At 45.5% G+C, this 17,845-nt stretch overlaps 2 protein-coding genes across 4 annotated transcripts in view; both read left to right on the plus strand.

The window, feature by feature from the left end:
* Chfr (checkpoint with forkhead and ring finger domains, E3 ubiquitin protein ligase) overlaps positions 1-5,077 on the plus strand; it is a 33,580-nt gene extending 28,503 nt beyond the window's left edge. For both annotated transcript variants that reach the window (XM_005402939.2, XM_005402938.2), the window contains exons 16-18: positions 1,852-1,959; positions 2,501-2,573; positions 3,997-5,077. In XM_005402939.2, coding sequence (XP_005402996.1) covers positions 1,852-1,959; positions 2,501-2,573; positions 3,997-4,039 — 224 coding nt within the window. In that variant the 3' untranslated portion in view covers positions 4,040-5,077. The remainder of the gene's footprint in view (positions 1-1,851; positions 1,960-2,500; positions 2,574-3,996) is intronic.
* Positions 5,078-10,442: 5,365 nt separating this feature from the next.
* Golga3 (golgin A3) overlaps positions 10,443-17,845 on the plus strand; it is a 41,070-nt gene continuing 33,667 nt past the window's right edge. For both annotated transcript variants that reach the window (XM_005402941.2, XM_005402942.2), the window contains exons 1-2: positions 10,443-10,738; positions 17,042-17,358. In XM_005402941.2, coding sequence (XP_005402998.1) covers positions 17,226-17,358 — 133 coding nt within the window. In that variant the 5' untranslated portion in view covers positions 10,443-10,738; positions 17,042-17,225. The remainder of the gene's footprint in view (positions 10,739-17,041; positions 17,359-17,845) is intronic.

Raw genomic sequence — 17,845 nt, forward strand, 5'->3', positions numbered from 1 at the left:
AGGACATATAAATTGTTTCTAGTTTTCCACTATTTTAAATGATCACAATTTTTGAGCATATGATACAGTAGACTTGAGAAATTGTCACCTTAAGCCAGCTATGGTGACACACACTTGTAATTCTAGTATTCTAGGAGGCTGAGGCAAGAGGATTGCAAGTTCCAGCCCAGTCTAGGCAACTGTCTGAGACTTTATCTCAAAATAGTTTTCAGTTAGCAATAATCGTGCTTCAGATAAACCCCACTGACTGCAATACTGCCACTGCACAAAGCTTTTATCTCAGAATAAAAAGGCTGGTGATGTAGCTCAATGCATCAGCCCTGGGTTCAATCTCCAGTACTGAAAAAAAAAATCTACCTTACAGTAAATCAGTGGAGTTTGTAGGGAAGTATGCACACAGTGTAGACTTTGTCACATTGTCCTCCAAGCTGTGCAGGCTGCATGGTGCTGTGGGGTGCACAGGCAGCATCCCCAGCCTGACAGCTGATGCAGATGTGAGAGACCATACCTATCATTGTTTATTTGCCCATGTTTATAATAGCCAAATTGAAAATCTTTTCTTCATTTACATGGCTTTTGCTTACCTGTGATCTTGGCCTACTTTATATTGTTTGGGCGATTTTATTTTGGTATGGATTTATGTAGTATCTTTGTTAATTTAGTATATAATGTCATTTTTACTGCAAATGTTTCCACTGTATCATTAATATTTCACATTTGTCATTTATATTTCCACTTTGATGTCTAAATTTGTTAATTCTTTCCTATATGTTATTCAATAGTTTTCATTTTATGTAGGTTGAGCATTCCTAATCTGAAAAGCTGTCAAATCCAGAACTTCCTGCTTGTGTGTATTTGTGTGTGTGTCTATATGTGTGCGTATAGATGCGTGTACATGTGGTACTAGGGATTGAACATAGGGCATTCTACCACTGAGCTATATCCCTAGACCTTTTTTTTAAAAAAAAAAAAAAAACCTTGCTAGTTTACCTAGGCTAGTCTGATCCTTGGAATCCTCCTGCTCAGTATACCACCATGCCTGGCTAAAATCCAAAACTTTTTGATTGATGCTGACATGATCAGCATCACAAGAGGAAAATTCCATCCTTACCCTCCTATGATGGTCATTGTTAAAAACACAGATTCCCTGAAAATACTGCCTAAAACTACTTTCAGGCCAAGAGCTGTGGTGCATTTCTGTCAGCCCAGCTACTTGGGAGGCTGAGCAGGAGGATTGAAAGTTGGATCCCAGCCTGGACAATTTAGCTAGACACCATCACAAAATAAAAAATAAAAAGCCTGAGGATGTAGTTCAGTTAAAAGGCCCTGGTCAATCCCCAGTATCGGTTCATACATACATTCATGGCCAACTAGCCCACCTTTTTACCCACCTACCTACCTTCTTGAAAGCTATAAGATATTTGAAACATAAGTGAATTTCCTCTTTAGAGCTGGGTTCTACCCCTGAGATATTCCATCATGTAGATTTTCAAAAATCAGAAAAAATCTGAAATACCTTTGATCCCAACCATTTCAGATAAGGAATATTCAACCTGTACTTATGAGTAGTTGAGGAGAAAATAATACTCCAGTTTTCTCCTTAGTGCTTTTTGGAATTGTTTGTTTTTTGAGACAGGGTCTATATGTGTGGGGTTATTTTGCTAAATGAAAGTGAGTTGATATCTAGATGGTTTGGCTGTTGTTTTCCAAATGTCAAGCCCGTTGTTTCTATCTCATGTACAGATCAATACATTAGTTCCCACTGGTTTGAGTGCAGTGTCTTTTCAGCTGTCTAGAATATGACACCACACTGTTACTGGCCATGCCTACATTGATGTATGTTCTCTGCAGATTACAGAGTCACTGGAAACACAGTGTTGTGCTACTGCTGCGGCCTGCGCAGCTTCCGAGAGCTGACCTACCAGTACCGGCAGAACATTCCTGCTTCCGAATTGCCAGGTGAGGAGCCCCACAAGCTCCAGTTCCATCTGCCTTGGCTTCTCTACTGGCTTTTTGTTTTAGGTTTTTTTTTTTTTTTTTTCCATGTGAGGGATGAAACCCAGGGCTTTGCAAGACAAGCACTTTACTCTGAGCTACATCCCCAGTCTTCTACCCACCTTTTAATAGCCGCTCAGTGTCAGTATTGGTACTGTCTCCAGCACCTTATTAGAAGTCTGCACCAGCCAGGGAGAAGACAAGTACACAGGCTGCGGGAGGCCACGTTTGCCTCAGGGACTGGCTATGATACTACCAGTCAGGGCAGGTGGAGTTCTAAAGCAGAGATAACATGAAGACATTGATAGACTGCTGGATTAATTTCATCTCCTAAATTTGGTTTTCATTTAATGTCTTTTGTCCTTTCCTGAGATCCTGGAAGTCCAAGGAAACTAGTCCCAAAGAGGGACTAGGTACTTTACATTCACAATTCTTTTCTAATTCAGCTAGTTGGGTGGGTGTATGTGACGTCCCTAATGTAGATCTGTACTTTCTTCTCTTCTAGTGGCTGTGACATCCCGTCCTGATTGCTACTGGGGCCGTAACTGCCGCACTCAGGTGAAGGCCCACCATGCGATGTGAGTGAGGCTGGGGCTCAGAAGGTGGCACAGGAGTTACCTGTCTGCTGAAAAACATGGATTTGTGGCTGAAATGGAGTTCAGTGGCAGAGTGCATACTTGGCATGTGGCAGGCCCTGAGTTCCATACACAGAACTACCAAAAATTTATATATATGCACACATAAATATACATTCATAGACATGTAGATATGCTATGTGTGGTTAGTCACTGTGCATCTGTAAAGTCACGGAGCATGTGAAATAGCTGCTCCTCTTTTGTTACTCATTTCCTAAAGTGTTTATACGCACATGCTCACCTCTTGTCCTCCACCTCTGTGTTTTCATGGCTAAAATTACTTTACCCCTCGTCAGACAGTTCCTGGAGCTCAGCTAACTGTTGAGCCTTAGCACTTCCTGGGTCGGTGGCTGTGGCCACCGAGAATGTCCATCCCAAGCCACAGGCCCACTGGCATAATGCTCGGACGGCTGGATTTTTTTTCCATTACTTTTTCTTCCATTATTGTGAGTGGGCATTTGCAATCACCATAACTTGGTCACCACACTTGTGGCCTCTTCATTGTGGTCTTTAAAGAATGTTCATAGCAACAACACCTGCATTGCCTTGAGAGACCAGAGCTCAAGAGTAATTGCTCTACCCTCATTTTTAAATAGTTGAGATAAACACTATCAGTTACTTAGCCTATATATCTCCAAATAGGCATTTTTTGTTCAAATTAAAGTAATTGAGCCAGTGTGTGCAGTATGAGATATGAGGACTCAGGTGATGGTGACACCTTCCAAGGAGTGGTTTTGTGGAATAAAAACTTTGCATTAAATCGGATGTGGTAGTGCACACCTGTAATCCCAGCACTCGAGATGCTGAGGCAGGAGGATTGCTGTGATTTTGAGGCCAGCCTGGGATACATAGTGAGTTCAAAACCAGCCTAAAAGGCCTGTCTCAAAAAACAAAAACCTTTGCACTGTCTTTGAGCATAACCAGCATGTGGAAGAGATGGTTTTATTTTCAGAGCAGAGGTTTCACCAGTAACTACCTTCCTAAATAAAAATAGGAGTGTAGATACGAGGCACTACCCATCTTCCTCTGTCAGTGGCCACAGTAGGGGGTGGGTAGCCACGGTCACCTCTTGTGTCATCTACGAGGTAACATGCAGTCCCTCAGACAAACTCTAAGGAAGTACAATTCTTACTCTGTTCTCTAGGACATCTGTTGTAGATGTTGTCACTTCTGTTTTAAAATTTAAAACAGGAAAAACAAGGTTACCTTGGGGTCTTCATTTCTTTGATGTTATTAAAAATATACTGCTGTGAGTCCATGCACACATACAATTTTTATGTGGCTGTTCTGAGAAGCAATTGTAAATCTCATTTAATTGAATATTTTTGTGGTGCTTTCTTGTGATTTGCTCCTTTTCTCCCTGCAGGAAATTTAATCACATCTGTGAGCAAACAAGGTTCAAGAACTGAAGCAGGGAAGCAGACAGCACAAGCCTTGGAGGCAAGGCACTGCATGCTGGAGTACCGAATACAGACCTCCGAGGGTGTTTTTACCAGCCCAGCAAACGCTGGCTGGGCTCTCCTGCCGTGGGGCTTTCACTTGAGTGTGAGACTCAGGTGGCCTGCAGGACGGGGTGGCAGCACCAACTTCCTGCTGAGCACAGGTGGCTGAGACCACACTCAGGCCTCCTGCCGGACTGACAGTTGTACCCACCCTCCACAAGTGGTGACATTGCAGTTTGCTCTTTTTGTCCCTTTTCCATAACTGCAGTTAAAATGGAAATCTCTTTTCAGGAAAAGTTTCATGGGAGAAATGGGAAAGTGTGTCAGAAGCGCTTTGTTAGGGAAAGGGAGCATAAGTTTACAGCATACAGGGTGTACAGAATACTCTGCTGTTGAACAAACCACAGCCTTTTATATATTTTTTAATAGGTTTGGTGCTTATCTTCTAATAAGATATAAATATTACAAACGGTAGCACAAGTAATATTTATAATTTGCAAATTGACTAAATTGGGGATAGTATATTTGGAAGGTTTCTGATTATTAAAAAAATGATCAAATGTCCCATACTGCTAACTCTGGACATGGATGACAAGTTAACGGCTCCTCACTGATGCGGGTGAGTTGTGTCACTGCCATCTCCAGCACTAGGCTGGCCACAGGCTGTTGTGGAGCAGGATGAGGCTGGCTCCAGCCCCCTGCCAGGCCTGCAGAGCAGGAGTGGGCAGTGGGTCTTTGCTGCCGGAGCCCTCCCCTCCTACATTAGGTTTGCCATGTCATCTGGAATAATACTTGAAATTTTGTTTTTGTTTTTAAAAGAAGTTTTATTTTTTTGTTGAAATCACCTGTTACGTTTGTTTGCAAACTGGTAACTTTTTTGCTTCTTCTCAGGAATACACTTTTCAGTTGTTATCTTGCTCTTGATACCCACTGAGAGGCAGCACTCTGTCTGTGGGTGCACAGTCCCTCTTTCAGTTCTAATAAACACGCCGTGTTTGTTTCTCTCCTCTTTGTTGGGTTTGTGACACGAGCGCCTCAGAAGATGCACCACTGCTCCCTCCTCATGCCACCTCTGCTGGCACCTCGCTGTCTGACCATATTGGGGGTGCCAGCTCTGCAGCTAGAAGGCTGAGCATTGGTGACAGTGGCTCAGGGGCTTTCACTCCACCACTCTGAGAAGCCACAGCCAGTTTGTCCAGGGCAGGTGTCCGACTTGAGCCAGAAAGGCAGGTCCGCCATGTGTCTGTGCCTTTGAGAGACGCCCAGCACTCACTCCCTCTCCTTGCCCTCTTCAGAGCCAGACCCACAGAGGATACAGCACCTCATGCCTGTGGTAGGAGGAACTGCACCTTTCCTCAGGCCTCACTGGCTTTGTCCAAGAGACTCGGGCTGAGGCCATTGTTCCCCAGCAGTGACCCAAGCTACAGGTGGGTAGGACTCGTGCAGGGTTTTTATGATTTTCTAGACTTTTAAGACCCTCTCACCCCACCCACAAAACTCATCATCTGCAGCTGGCTTATGGCCCCATTGCCCCCTGGGGGTGCTCTTGCTCTTTGGGCAACTGGGCAGCAGCCCTGCCCCATGTGTTTCAGTGTAGTTCTGAGCCCAGCCCTGGGAGAGGCAGCTCAGCCCATGGCTGCCCACAACTCCCCTGCACACCCTGATGTGGCAAAGGCACTTCATCTCCGGGTACCCTGTCCATACTGGTCAGCCCTGCTCACCTGCCATCCTGCCTACTGGGAAGAACATTCAGGGTCTAGGGCAGTCAGGTCAACCCCAGGGAGAACTTACTGCGTTCAGGAAAATCTGCTTAAAAGAAGGATGAGGGAATCAGACCAGCCCTCCACTGAGGCCATATGAAGGGCTGGTGGAAGCAGGTTTAAATCACCTTGGTTACCTGAATGCTAGCAGGTTGGAATGAGTAGACCTAGTTCTGAGAGGGACAGACGACTCGGGTATGGGATGGCAGCTGGACATCAGCGGGCTTCTGCCAACTGAGGGATCCCTGGTGAAAGCCCAGCCCTTGCTGTGGTGTGACTACCCAGGAAAGTGACAAGGAAAGCTGGCCCTAATGTAGCCTGCAGCCAAGCTTAGTGAAGAGGCCCAGAAATTGCCACCAGGCCACAAATTAGTTCACCAGGAGCCTGCCAGTGGGAACCTGAATTATCTGGGGCAAGAAAAAATGGAGAAACTTACTGGATTTGGAAAGTCTAGAGTAGTTCAGATATCAAGTGTGACGCACACTGTCCCTGAGACCATCCTCTCTGCCTTCTTTACCGCATCTCTAGTTTTGGCATGCATTGTAGTTATTCTCAGCATATACCTGCAATTCCAGCACTCTGTGAGGCTGAGGCAAGAAGATCTCAACTTTAACCCCAGCCTGAGCAACTTAGGCTGTCTCAAAAAAGAGCTAGGGATGTGCATCTGTACAAAGGCCCTGGATTCAGTACCCAGCACCAAAAGAAAAAAGTTCTCTCGGATACTGTCCTACTATATAGGAAAGCTAGGTTTCACCTCCCTGAGAACAGAGGCCCGGATGGAAGGAGGGCACCAGCTCCTAGACCCACCAGTTGGAGGCAGCCGCTGGTGTGATGGGATCTCAGGAAGGGCTGCCTCCTGAGAGCCAGTACTATGGCCGTTACTTTTAAAAACCATAGAAGTTTAGAATTAAATATATTAAAAACAAAAGTAATTCCTATAATCCTAGCTACTTCTGAGGCTGACCGAGAGAATCATGAGTTTGAGGCCATCCTGTTGCAATTTATTAAGACCCTGACTCAGAAAGGGCTGGGGATGTAGCTCAGTGGTTAAGCACTTGCCTAGCATGCTTCAGCCCAACTTCAATCCCTAGTACCAGTAAAAAACAAACAAAAAAACAAGAAATAAATACTGGGGCTGGGCACTTCCTAGTTACTGATTAGTTTATTGCCCCTGCATCAGCCTGGTACCTGTATCTGTAAGGTACTGGGGCCAGGAGGCCAAAGGGAGATTTTTGCAGGTGAGATCCCTAGATTAAAGAATGTATGCATGCAAGACATCAACAACAGCAGGCATCAGAACACAGCAAGAGCGACCTGTCTGTATTGTTTTACACTTACCACATATTTACATTCTTGTATGCTGGCTTCACTAGTGTCTAGTGCTAAGACATGGTTATATAAGTGCATCCTGCTGTGTGCCTGTGCTAGGCAGCAGGGTCATGTCCTCATAGATCCTCAAATGCCCTGAGCCTTGACATACTCTGCTGTGGCTGCCCACAGCAGGTGTTCTGTTTTCTTAACACCTCAAACTTCATTGCCAAAGGAAACTCTCTAGAGTGGAACCCATGCCCACACCCACATGTTCCAGGACTTCCCAGCCTCTGCCATCTCAGATAATAGCAAGCCTTCACAAAGGCTTGCATCAGAACCCAGTAGGGGGCCTTGATCTCTCTTTCCCTCAGGGCCACCTCCTGCCCATGTCAGGAACCCCCACTTGCCGAATACAGCCACCCGCCAGGTCCCGCAGCCTCTGTGTGTTCTTGAAGCTGCTTCTCCTTGCTAGCTGAGCCTGTGTGCAGCACAGCCTCCCGGGGATATTCTCTCCCCACCTGCTGGCTTCACTCCCAGATCTTCACTCCCCAGTTCTCCTCGTAGAGACTCGGAAGAACTGAGTGTTTTCAAGTTTTGCTTAGCGAGTGGCTCTGGTGGCCTCCCAACTGCCCTCAAAATCCCATCTCTAAAATCACAGCTCACCTCCCCACCCATCTCTCTGCCACCTCTGTCTCAGCTCATCACCTCTGGTTATGTATTTGCTGACTGGTTCCCCACCAGGAAGTAAGTTCCTTGAGAGCAGAGATTTTTTAAAAAATATAGTATATGTTTGTATTATATAATAATTACATTCATCATGGGGAGTTGGTACATGTACTTTAACACATCTTAATGTTTTATGCCCCTTCCCATATCTTTGTCCTTTTTTCCATTTCCAAAAGATCTATGGTATCTCCCTGTTTCCTCTTATCTACCTTCTATTTTGGAGAGCAAGGATTGTACAGAATCTGGCAACCAGTAGGCCACAGCAAGTTCAATACCAGATGCATGGGAGCCACTTGAAAACCCTGCCCTTTACCAGTCATGATTGCTCTGGGAAGGTCCTTCAGCACACATCCCTACACTGGAGCAGAGCAGCGTATCTGGATTAGTTCCACTTTGAGGCTATTACAAATAATGTTGGTAGGAACAATCGTGTATCATTGTCAGCATTGGGTGCTGCCACTTCATTTTTTCCTGTGCTGGGGATTTTTTAACCCAAGGCCTCTCCCATGGTAGGCAAGTGCTCAAGATGAGTTATATCCCAGTCCCCAAGGTACTTTTAATTTGACTTTCTTTTTTTTTTAAATTTTGGTCTTCTTTAGTCATTTATTCCTGTGGCCCAGGAATAAATGACTCCCTTTCCCAATAGCATCCTAGTCCAGTCATCTACTAGAATGTAATAATTTCCCTTTTAACTCAAGCTTCTTATGTTTCTGTCATCTGCAAACAAAATGTCCCAAGTAATAATCCACATATTTAAGCTCCAACTATAGTGCCTTGGATAAGGGTAGGGTAATCGTAATACCAAAGCTTGAGGTAGCGCAACCCAAACTCTGCTCTGGTCACTAGTGTATTCCTGGCTCCACTTTCTAAAGAGGGAGGCAGGAGGGAAAGGAAAGTAAAAATAAGACACATTACTCCCTAAAAGATGAATGTAAACATTACGTACTGTAAACATGTTTAATTTCATTTTATATCATTGCTAGTGACCTTGAACCTCTTTTATAAGCTTATTTACCCTCCATTCTGCCTGTTCTGCAATTGTGTTTTTTCACTGTTTTGAGAGTTTATATATGTTCTAGGTAATATTTGTTTATTAAATATGTGGTTTGGAAATATTTTCTCACAGTCCATGGCTTGTCTTTTCATCCCCTTAATGTGTGGTCTTGCTCAGAACAAGTGTTTAGTTTTGTTTGTTTGCTTTCAGACATGGTCTCACTATGTAGTCCAGGCTGTTCCTGAACTTACTATGGAGTCCAGGCTCATCTTGATCTATTGGCAGTCATTCTGCCTCAGCCTCCCAAGTGCTGTGATGACATGCGTGCGCCACCAAACCCAGATAAGAGTGTTTAATTTTGATGGCATCTAGTTTATTCTTCCTTCTGTGGGTTATAGTTTCCAACTCTTAAGAATTTTTCTGAAGTTCCAGGTCCCTAAAATTTTCTTTTTGTTTCCTTAAAGTTGTAATAGTGTCATAAATTTTACACTTGAGTCTTGGATCATTTTGAGTTAAATTTTGTATGTGTTCATTACATAATAGTTTAGGTAGAAAATTCCAAGGAATTAAAGGGGAAAAAAAAACCAAAATGAACAAACCAAACTTGAAACGAAAAGTGAGCTCAGTAGGGTACAAGATCAGCCCACGGGATTGCTCTGTCTGTGGTTGAATAGTGAACATGTGGATACTATGAAGTCAAAGGCACAAGCCATTTACAGTTGCTCCAAAGAAAGTGAAATGCTTAGATATGAACTGAATCTTTACTCCGAAAAGTACATCCTGGAAGGAATTAAAGCAGACTTATACATGGGGCTGGGCAGCCACCCCCCGTATGGGTCCACCAGAGAGAGCCAGTGTGGTCCCAGGAAGGACTCAGAGTTGTGGACAGTGCACCTGGGCTTGGGGTGTGGCACAACCAGCCCCACAGCACACCTGCTCCATGCTCTGCAGCCCACTTCTGTGTACTCTAATAAGCTGACCTTTGGGGTTGGGATACCCAGAGTGACCTTGAACTTGCTACGTTGCTCACTCTGGGATCTTAAGATCCTCCCGCCTAAGCCTACGAATGCTGAAATTACAACCCAGAGGCACCGTCACTGAGCTACATACCCAGCTCATTATTATCGTCATCATTATTTTAAGACAAGGTCTCGCCAAATTGCTCTCAAACGCAAGCCAGTTTGGTTTTGTTTGTTTGTTTGGTTTGGTTTTTGGTTTTTCGGTTTTTTGACACAGGGTTTCCCTATGTAGATCAGGCTGGCTTTGAACTCACTATGTATCCCAGGCTGGCTTCGAACCTGCGGCGCTCCTCCTGCCTCAGCCTTAGACTGTTGGGGCAGCACCGCACCGGGATCCAGGCTGACCCTGGCCCCACACAGCCACAGTTCAGAATCCGCGCAAAGTGCAAGAGAGCACCCCAGACTGCGCAGGACTGGGTTTCAGGGAGGGGTGGCGATGACGCCTGCGAGCCACGCCCGGCGCTAGAGGGGGATTGGGTTGGGCCACGCCCACAACCTGACTGACAGCTGGGGCGGGCGAGGCCGGGGAGAGAAGCCCGGGCCACGCCACTTCCGCCGGAAGTTTGGTTGTCTGGTTTCCTGTCAGAGCTGGTCCTGTCAATGTGGAAGTTGCTTCTACCAAGGAAAGGGCCACAGAATCTTACTGTCACTTTCTGAAGTCCGCCTTGCGGCTGTCTCGGTGCACTTGATATCGGCCCTGGGCGGGGGTGGTTTCTAGCGAGCAGACGAAGACAATTTCTCTTCCGGAACGGAGGCCACGCGCCCAGATTGTTTCCGGGGACCTGAGGCAGTCGCACCGCCGCGCCCCGCCCCTGGCTCGGCCACGTCTCGCTGTAGCTACCGGGGCAGCCACTGGGTGAGGATCTCGGAACGGGGGCTGGGGAGGGCCGGGGCCCTGCAGGGGAAGCTTCGCGGAGCGAGGACTGAGGGACCATGCCCAGGGAGGGTCGTGGGCGCAGGATAGGGTTCCGCGCTTGGAGCCGGGGCCGGGGGCGCGGGGCAGGCAGGGTCGAGCAGGGTCTGCGCCGGCCGCTCACCCGGTCTTCTCTGGCTTGTGGCCTCAGCCTGCCTCTCAGCCGTTCTCAGAACCAGCTTTGTAAAGACGGAGACCCTGCGCCCGTGAGGTGCAGTCGGCCCCGTGGGCAGCCGCCGCGACCGCGGGGCCAGTGAGTTTGAGGTCCGGTCCTTCCGCGGCCGATGGCAAACGTGACATGGTCCCTGTGTGCCTAGTCCACGGCGGACTTAGCATCTCGACTGAGGTGCCCAGAGGTGCTTCACGGAGGTCAGTGCTGCAGAGCGAGTGGGGCCTGCCACTGTCGCGGCGTGGGCCAGGTGGACGGCTCCCCTTCTTTACCCAGGTGCCTGCTGAGACCCCTTGGGATGACAGCCTTGTCCACTGCAGGCCCTGTGATAAAGTGGCGAGGTGTCGTTGTCCCCACCCCCCCGACCCAGCGCACCTTCTAGTGGAAGGGCACAGACAGCTAATAAGGCCTTTACTGAGGGGATTCGACGTCGGTTGGGGTCAGCTACTTAGGCGATAGGAAAGTCCTGTCGGAAAGGTGACTTTGAGCCAAGGTCTTCATGGCAAGTAGCTGCTGTGCGAAATTGCCCGTGTTTCAGACCCCATGGAGAGCAAGTTCGGTGTTTTTAGGCACAGAATGTAGCCAACGTGTAATAAAAAAGGAGGAAAGTAACTGGGGTGAGGGTGCAGGTGGGATGTGGCTTCACAGTTTATAATGAGAAGTTTATATTTTATTTACAGTGGAGCATAGCCATTTACTTACACATACGTCAAGGCCTTTGCCTTCATAGCCCTTTAATAGCTTTCAGTTATGGTATACCATGAATGGCAAAAGGAAATGAAAACCATCTGACATTACTCAGATTCAAAAGTACCTGCGTTTTTTTTGCCAGTTGCTTTAAGAAGTAGTGTACTGAGCCAGGCATGGTGGTGTGCACTCCTGTAATCCCAGCACTCAGGAGGCTGAGGCTGGAAGATCACTGTGAGGTCGAGGCCAGCCTGAGCTACATAGTGAGACCCTGTGTCAAAAAACAAAACAAAACAAAAACCCCAACAACAACAAAAAAGAAGCAGTGTACTTTCTTGCCAGATGTGGTTCATGCCTGTAATCCTGGCTACTCAGCAGGCTGAGGCAGGTGGAGCCTAGGCAGGCAACTTAGGGAGATGCTGTCTCAAGAGAAAATTCAATTTCAAAAGACTAAATGTAGCCAGGTGGTTGCATAATATACACAAGTCTGCAGGTCCAGTCCCAGTACTCCCCTCCCCCTGCAAAAAAAAGTTAGTGTACATTCTTAAGTAAGACTATATTATATCAATTTTGATAAGCAGCAGTTGAAAGAAAAATAATAGTACTAATAATCAAATCTGTCTATTGAGGGCCCAGGACAGACACCATACTTTTTTTTCTTTCCTTTCCTGCACTGGGGATTGAACGTAGGTTTTTTTCCCTGAGCTACATCCCCCTTTTTTATTTTTTAAGACAAGGTCTTGGTAAGTCATTAGATTGCCCAGACTAGGCTCAAATTTGCCACCTCAGCCTCATCCTTCCAGAGTGCAGCCATGCCCAGCTAGACCCCATACTTTATTACATTCAATACTGGCAATAATTTGTGTTTGCTTTTTCATTATTTTACTGTGAAGAAACACTGATAGTGGATCAGAAATTTGCCCAAGATCTCATAGACTAGTGATACAGATATCAGAATTTGAGGCAGACTTGTTCACTTCTAAACCTCTCCTTTATATCTCAGTTGTACACTGACCCGAGATTGGCCTTTGGTTTTCACATGTGTATGGTCCTGTTTGCTACTGGTTACTAGTGTGACCTCAGACATAATTGTCTTTGGAAAATCATGTTTTGTCTTGGACTATATGTTGTTTCTAGCTACCAATAGGAACAACCTCAAGAAGCAGCTGTTGGATATGTACATCTAATGCAAGGCCTCTGCTGTGGTACAAGCTGGAGGTGCCTAAGAAAATGTTTTCTCAATGAGAAGCCCCATCACAGTAGGCAGGAGTGAACCTAGAGTAGTGCATCTTGCTGAGTGCTTAGTGATAGCTTTGCCCTGTGTCTGCTTTCTAAGGGGCATAGGAATGCAAGTGGTCAAAAATGATAGCATAATGAGAACTCTTTTCTTAAAAACACAATCATAAAATGGAGACTGCATGTTACTAATAACAGCTTCTTTCTGACACACTCTGAACTGTCTGGTCCTCCTCCTTGTTGCCCAGAGATTTGCCTTTGTCAGCGGTCTGAGGTAATGAGGCCCTGAATGACTGAGTCTTGCTAACTAAAATTCAGGGGAGTCAGAGGATAGACAGTCTGAGGATAGACAGGTTATTGCCCTTCAAGGAGGAGGACCATGTCACAGGCCATTCTGCCACAATCAGGGAGTTGTTTGGTCAGCTTCTGGGGGATCTGCATGTGACCAGGAGCTGTCTTCATGAGTTACTAGAGTAAGTCACAGTCTCAGGGTCCTGCATTCTGGAGGGCTACACTATCTGTTCTCTGGAAGGAGGTACAAATGTTTAGGAATCAAAAGGTATCTTGTTTGGCAAGAAATCAGAATGAGGGAAATTGAGAGTGGAGTATATAATGGCCTCAGGCTCCCACAGCCCGATCCATTTGTTGCCATATTTGTCATCAGTGGAACTTGGACATTCTTGGCTAGAGTTCCTCTTTTCTGGACAGTGTTAAGTGTGGGCATTGTCACTTTGCCTCTGAGGCACATTCTGTCTGGAACTTCTGGCTTCTCTCTTCTGCATATTTGGCTTTTTAAGTGTGGTTCTTTAGTGTCCTGCTCCTCTTCACAAGGTGACATTGCTTCTCTAGGCCATGGCCCTTGTGCTTTGCATTTCCAGTTTATAACTCCCAGAGCCATTCTTTGTCCCTCATTTGAACTGTAGCCCCGAACTTTCCCCAGTACCATTACCCATACTGGGAATTGAACCCAGGGCCTTTTCACTGAGCTATATCCCCAATCCTTTTTTTTTTTTTTTTTTTTTTCCCGGTACTGGGAATCGAACTCACGACGTTGCGCTTGCCAGGCAGGCACTGTGCCACTGAGCTAAATCCCTAGACCCCCAATCCTTTTATTTTGAGTCAGGGTCTTGGTAAGTTGCCCAGCCTGGGCTTGAACTTACAGTCTTCCTGCCTCAGCCTATCAGAGTGCTGAGAAATTACAGGTTCATGCTACCATGTCTAGGCCCCCAGATAATTTTAGTAGCAATAGGTAAGAATTTTTTTGCACTTGAAATGGCAATTTGATGCTCAAGGATTCTGATACATCATCATTTTGCTTTGGAACTACACTATTAGCTTAGTTTTGAAGGGATAGAACTTGGCAAAGGCAAAGATTAATGTATTAACCTGTGTTGAGTGGGACTGTGAATGGGGAGAGTTTTCAACTGATTGAGAGGGAGACTTGAAATGATGGTTTCAGGTTTCAAGGCCTCTACAGCCGGGGATATAGCTCAGTGGCATAAGTGCTTGCCTGGTAAGCCTGAGGTCATGAGTTCAATTCCTGGTACCACCCCCCTAAAAAAAGTAACATATTTAAGTTGGGGATATAGCTCAGCAGCACAAGTGCCTACCTGGCAAGCGCAAGGTCCTGAGTTCGATTCAGTACCAAAAAAAAAAAAAAAAAAAAAGGACTGTACAATGTCCTGGAGTAGATGGACGATATAGCAGTAATGTGCTGTGATTGAGGCACATGCATAATATCGACATAGTGATGGCAAAGAGTAGATCTTGATTTTACCTTTCAGAGGCAGTGCCTGATGTGGATGTAGAAAGATAGTAGGGACTTTAATTCTCTGCCATGGGGCTGGCTTTCTGTCACCACAGCTTTATCTGACAAAGAGTGGGGATGTGGTCTTGTAAGAACACATTGGATTTAGACATCATCCTCCCCACCAGGCAGAAGCAAAGACATTTCAAAGCAAATTGCAAAGGTTTTCTCTTGCTAAGAAACTTCGCAGGGTGACCATAATGTGGTGTACCAGTATTCACTGACCCAGTGTATTCTACGGTCCTCTGGATTTATTCCTGCACATCTGTTTCTAACTGAGCTGCCCTTAGAGTGGCAAGCCTCTGATGAAGGGAGCAACTTTGGCCTCATTTTGCTGTTGTGCCTCACCTTTCTTTGTGGGTGTCTTCACAGACCCACATCCTGGAATGGCTGGCTCACCACCAGTTGTTCCTTGGAAGTGTCTAGAACTGGTAATGAGGAACAGGCTTGGTTGTTGTGACAGTGGCTTTCCAGAGATCGGATCCTGTGAAATGGTGATTTTCGGAGGGGTCTGTGGGATATGTAAGGACAAATGTGTAGCTCAGAACTCTCACCAGGCTCCAGAAGCCTGTTGATCTATCAACACAAATGGAAAAATCTCCTCAGGGATGAAAGATGTCACTGATGATTATAGAGACAAGGTGAGATTGAAAACTCACTGCACACAGGATTACTTTTTGTCCAACCTCAGTAACTTCCCTCATTTCTGTGACTCAGGCATTGTTTTAGTCTTCAAATATTTATATGTGCTAGGCACATAGACTCACTCCCAGATCCTGTTTTTTATGGTATTTTGTTTTATTAGCTGCAGTGGATTTGCAGTTACTAATGTTTTCATACGTTCTTTTTATTCAAGCCCTTTTGCCAGTTTCACACTAATAGCACCATATAACAGTGGGGGCGAACCTATGGCACATGTGCCAGAGCCGGCTGTTTATTATTACAGAAAGCTCTGAAAGGTCTGCCATTACTGATATATAACGTTTTTAATGTTCTTAGCAGTGCTGTTATTAACTCACAGTGTCTCTTGTCAGTAGGGTATGGAGCAGCAGAAAAGAATAGCTGGATTATTACAGTTTGAGCAAATATTCATTTCTCTAGTAAATATGGACTGTGTCTTAGGCCGGGATGTACCCATGAGAAGCAGCTGCTCTCTTTCTTGGTTGACCAGTGTTAGAGGACAGATGGAGTCAGAGTGTGTGGGCTGGTCACAGGAGCATGCTGTTTGTCAGCCCAGCAACTGAGTCAGCATCACAGGCACTGTTAAGGACTACCCACTTGGGCTTCTTGTCTGTAATTTCTGTATGGGATTCATAAATTAGGGATGAAGGTTATATAACTTGTCATGAAACATGCCAAACACAGAACAAGACATAGGATAGTGTGAAATTTATCCTAAAGTCGTTAATGCCAACATTTCTGCAGAATATTAGAAGTTCACAGAATATCTTTTCTGTTGATGAGGAAGTGTGTTGATGTCATCCATACACCTTGGAGTTGATAAGCAGTTGCCAATTTTATTTATTTATTTTTCCAGTTGCCAAATTTAGAGTGAGATGTTATTTCCTTAAATTTAGCTCAGCAGGATGAGTCAAAAGGGTTTTATTTGTTTGTTTATTGAGACAGGGTCTTGCTATTAGTTCGGGCTGGCCCTGGAATTACTAGGTAACTTATGGTGGTCTTGAGCTCATGAGGATCCTCCTGCCTCAGCCTCCCTGGCAGTAGAATTACAGATGTGCACCACTATGCCTGGCTCATTTTTATTTTGACACAAGATCTTGCTAAATTACTAACATTCCCAGGCTGGGCTCAAATTTATGTTTTGGGGGTTTTTTTGGTACCGGGAATCAAACTCAGGACCTTGAACTTGCCAGGCAGGTGCTTATGCTGCTGAGCTGTATCTCTGGCCCTGGGCTCAAATTTAGAATCTTCCTGCCTTAGCCTTCTAGAATGCTGGGATTATAGGCATGTGCTACCATGGCTAACTTGGCATAGCTTTCTTTAGCCAACACCAATATAGACCTTGAGTGCCTTCATGAAAGGCCCAGCTGTGACTGGTTCAGCATTTTATCCTCAAAACATAAACACTGGGGCTGGGGATATATAGGTCAGCAGTACAGGGCCTGCCTGGCAAGCACAAGGTTCTGAGTTCAATTCTGGCACTCACCCCCCAACCCAAAAAAAGACAAAAACATAAACACTGAAAGTATTCAGGGATCGTTTGTTGAATGAACAAATCCATGTTAGTTTCTAAATGAAAATTGAGAAGGAACGTTAATTTTATAATTGTTACATGAAACCTAATAAATGAAGTTTTATAACAGTTTTTCTCTTTGCCTTCTATCAGGTATCATGTTGTTGGTTGGTTTTGACTGCAAGCCATGTGTAAGACTTTAAGTTTTGCCCTGAAAACGGAACACAGAGTGAGGTCCTTCCTGGGAGCTCTGGGCTGTTGCTGATGGCAGAAGCTGTACCTGTCCTAGGGTCATTTGTAGCCCTTCACTGCCTGCTCAGCCTGGGCTGTCCTAACCATGGACGGTGTGTCAGCCGAGCACGATGGCCTCTTGGAGGACAGACCCAACAGTGACACCTCCGCTCACCCTGAGGCCCTCCTCACTCGCCAGGGCTCACTGGCACTGCCTGACCAGCCAGATGAAGTCCAGTGTAAGTTGCCAGTTTATTCTGTGCTGCTGGCATTTGCCTCTGAGCAGAAAGATGTGAGCAGCAGGTGCTTTGGAAAGGAAGTGAGCTTTTTGTTCATGCAGAGTCTGTAGATTCTGGACTCTGTATTTAGCTTTGTAGTCACAATGATCCAATTGTTCATCTCTTCACTTAGGAGTCTCACTTTGGGGAATGAACATATGCTTCAAATTTACTTTGGTACCAGCCCGTAAAGATGGGAACTGGGGCTCTGATTGGCCCTGATTTACCAGTGCCTGTTAGAAAGATTGTCAGCTTTGTTTTTGAGCTTTTTTTTTTTTAATCTTGTTTTTTGTTTTGTTTTGTTTAAGATAGGGTCTCACTATATAGCCCAGAGTGACCTAGAACGTTTGATTAACCTGCCTTACCCTCCTGAATGCTGGGATTAAGGCATGTGCCACCACCCCTCCCTTTTTTTTTTTTTTTTTTTTTTTTGTCTTTTCTAGACTGG

The sequence above is a fragment of the Chinchilla lanigera genome, unplaced genomic scaffold (genome assembly GCF_000276665.1).
Source record: "Chinchilla lanigera isolate Chin_1 unplaced genomic scaffold, ChiLan1.0 scaffold00081, whole genome shotgun sequence".
Taxonomy (NCBI): domain Eukaryota; kingdom Metazoa; phylum Chordata; class Mammalia; order Rodentia; family Chinchillidae; genus Chinchilla; species Chinchilla lanigera.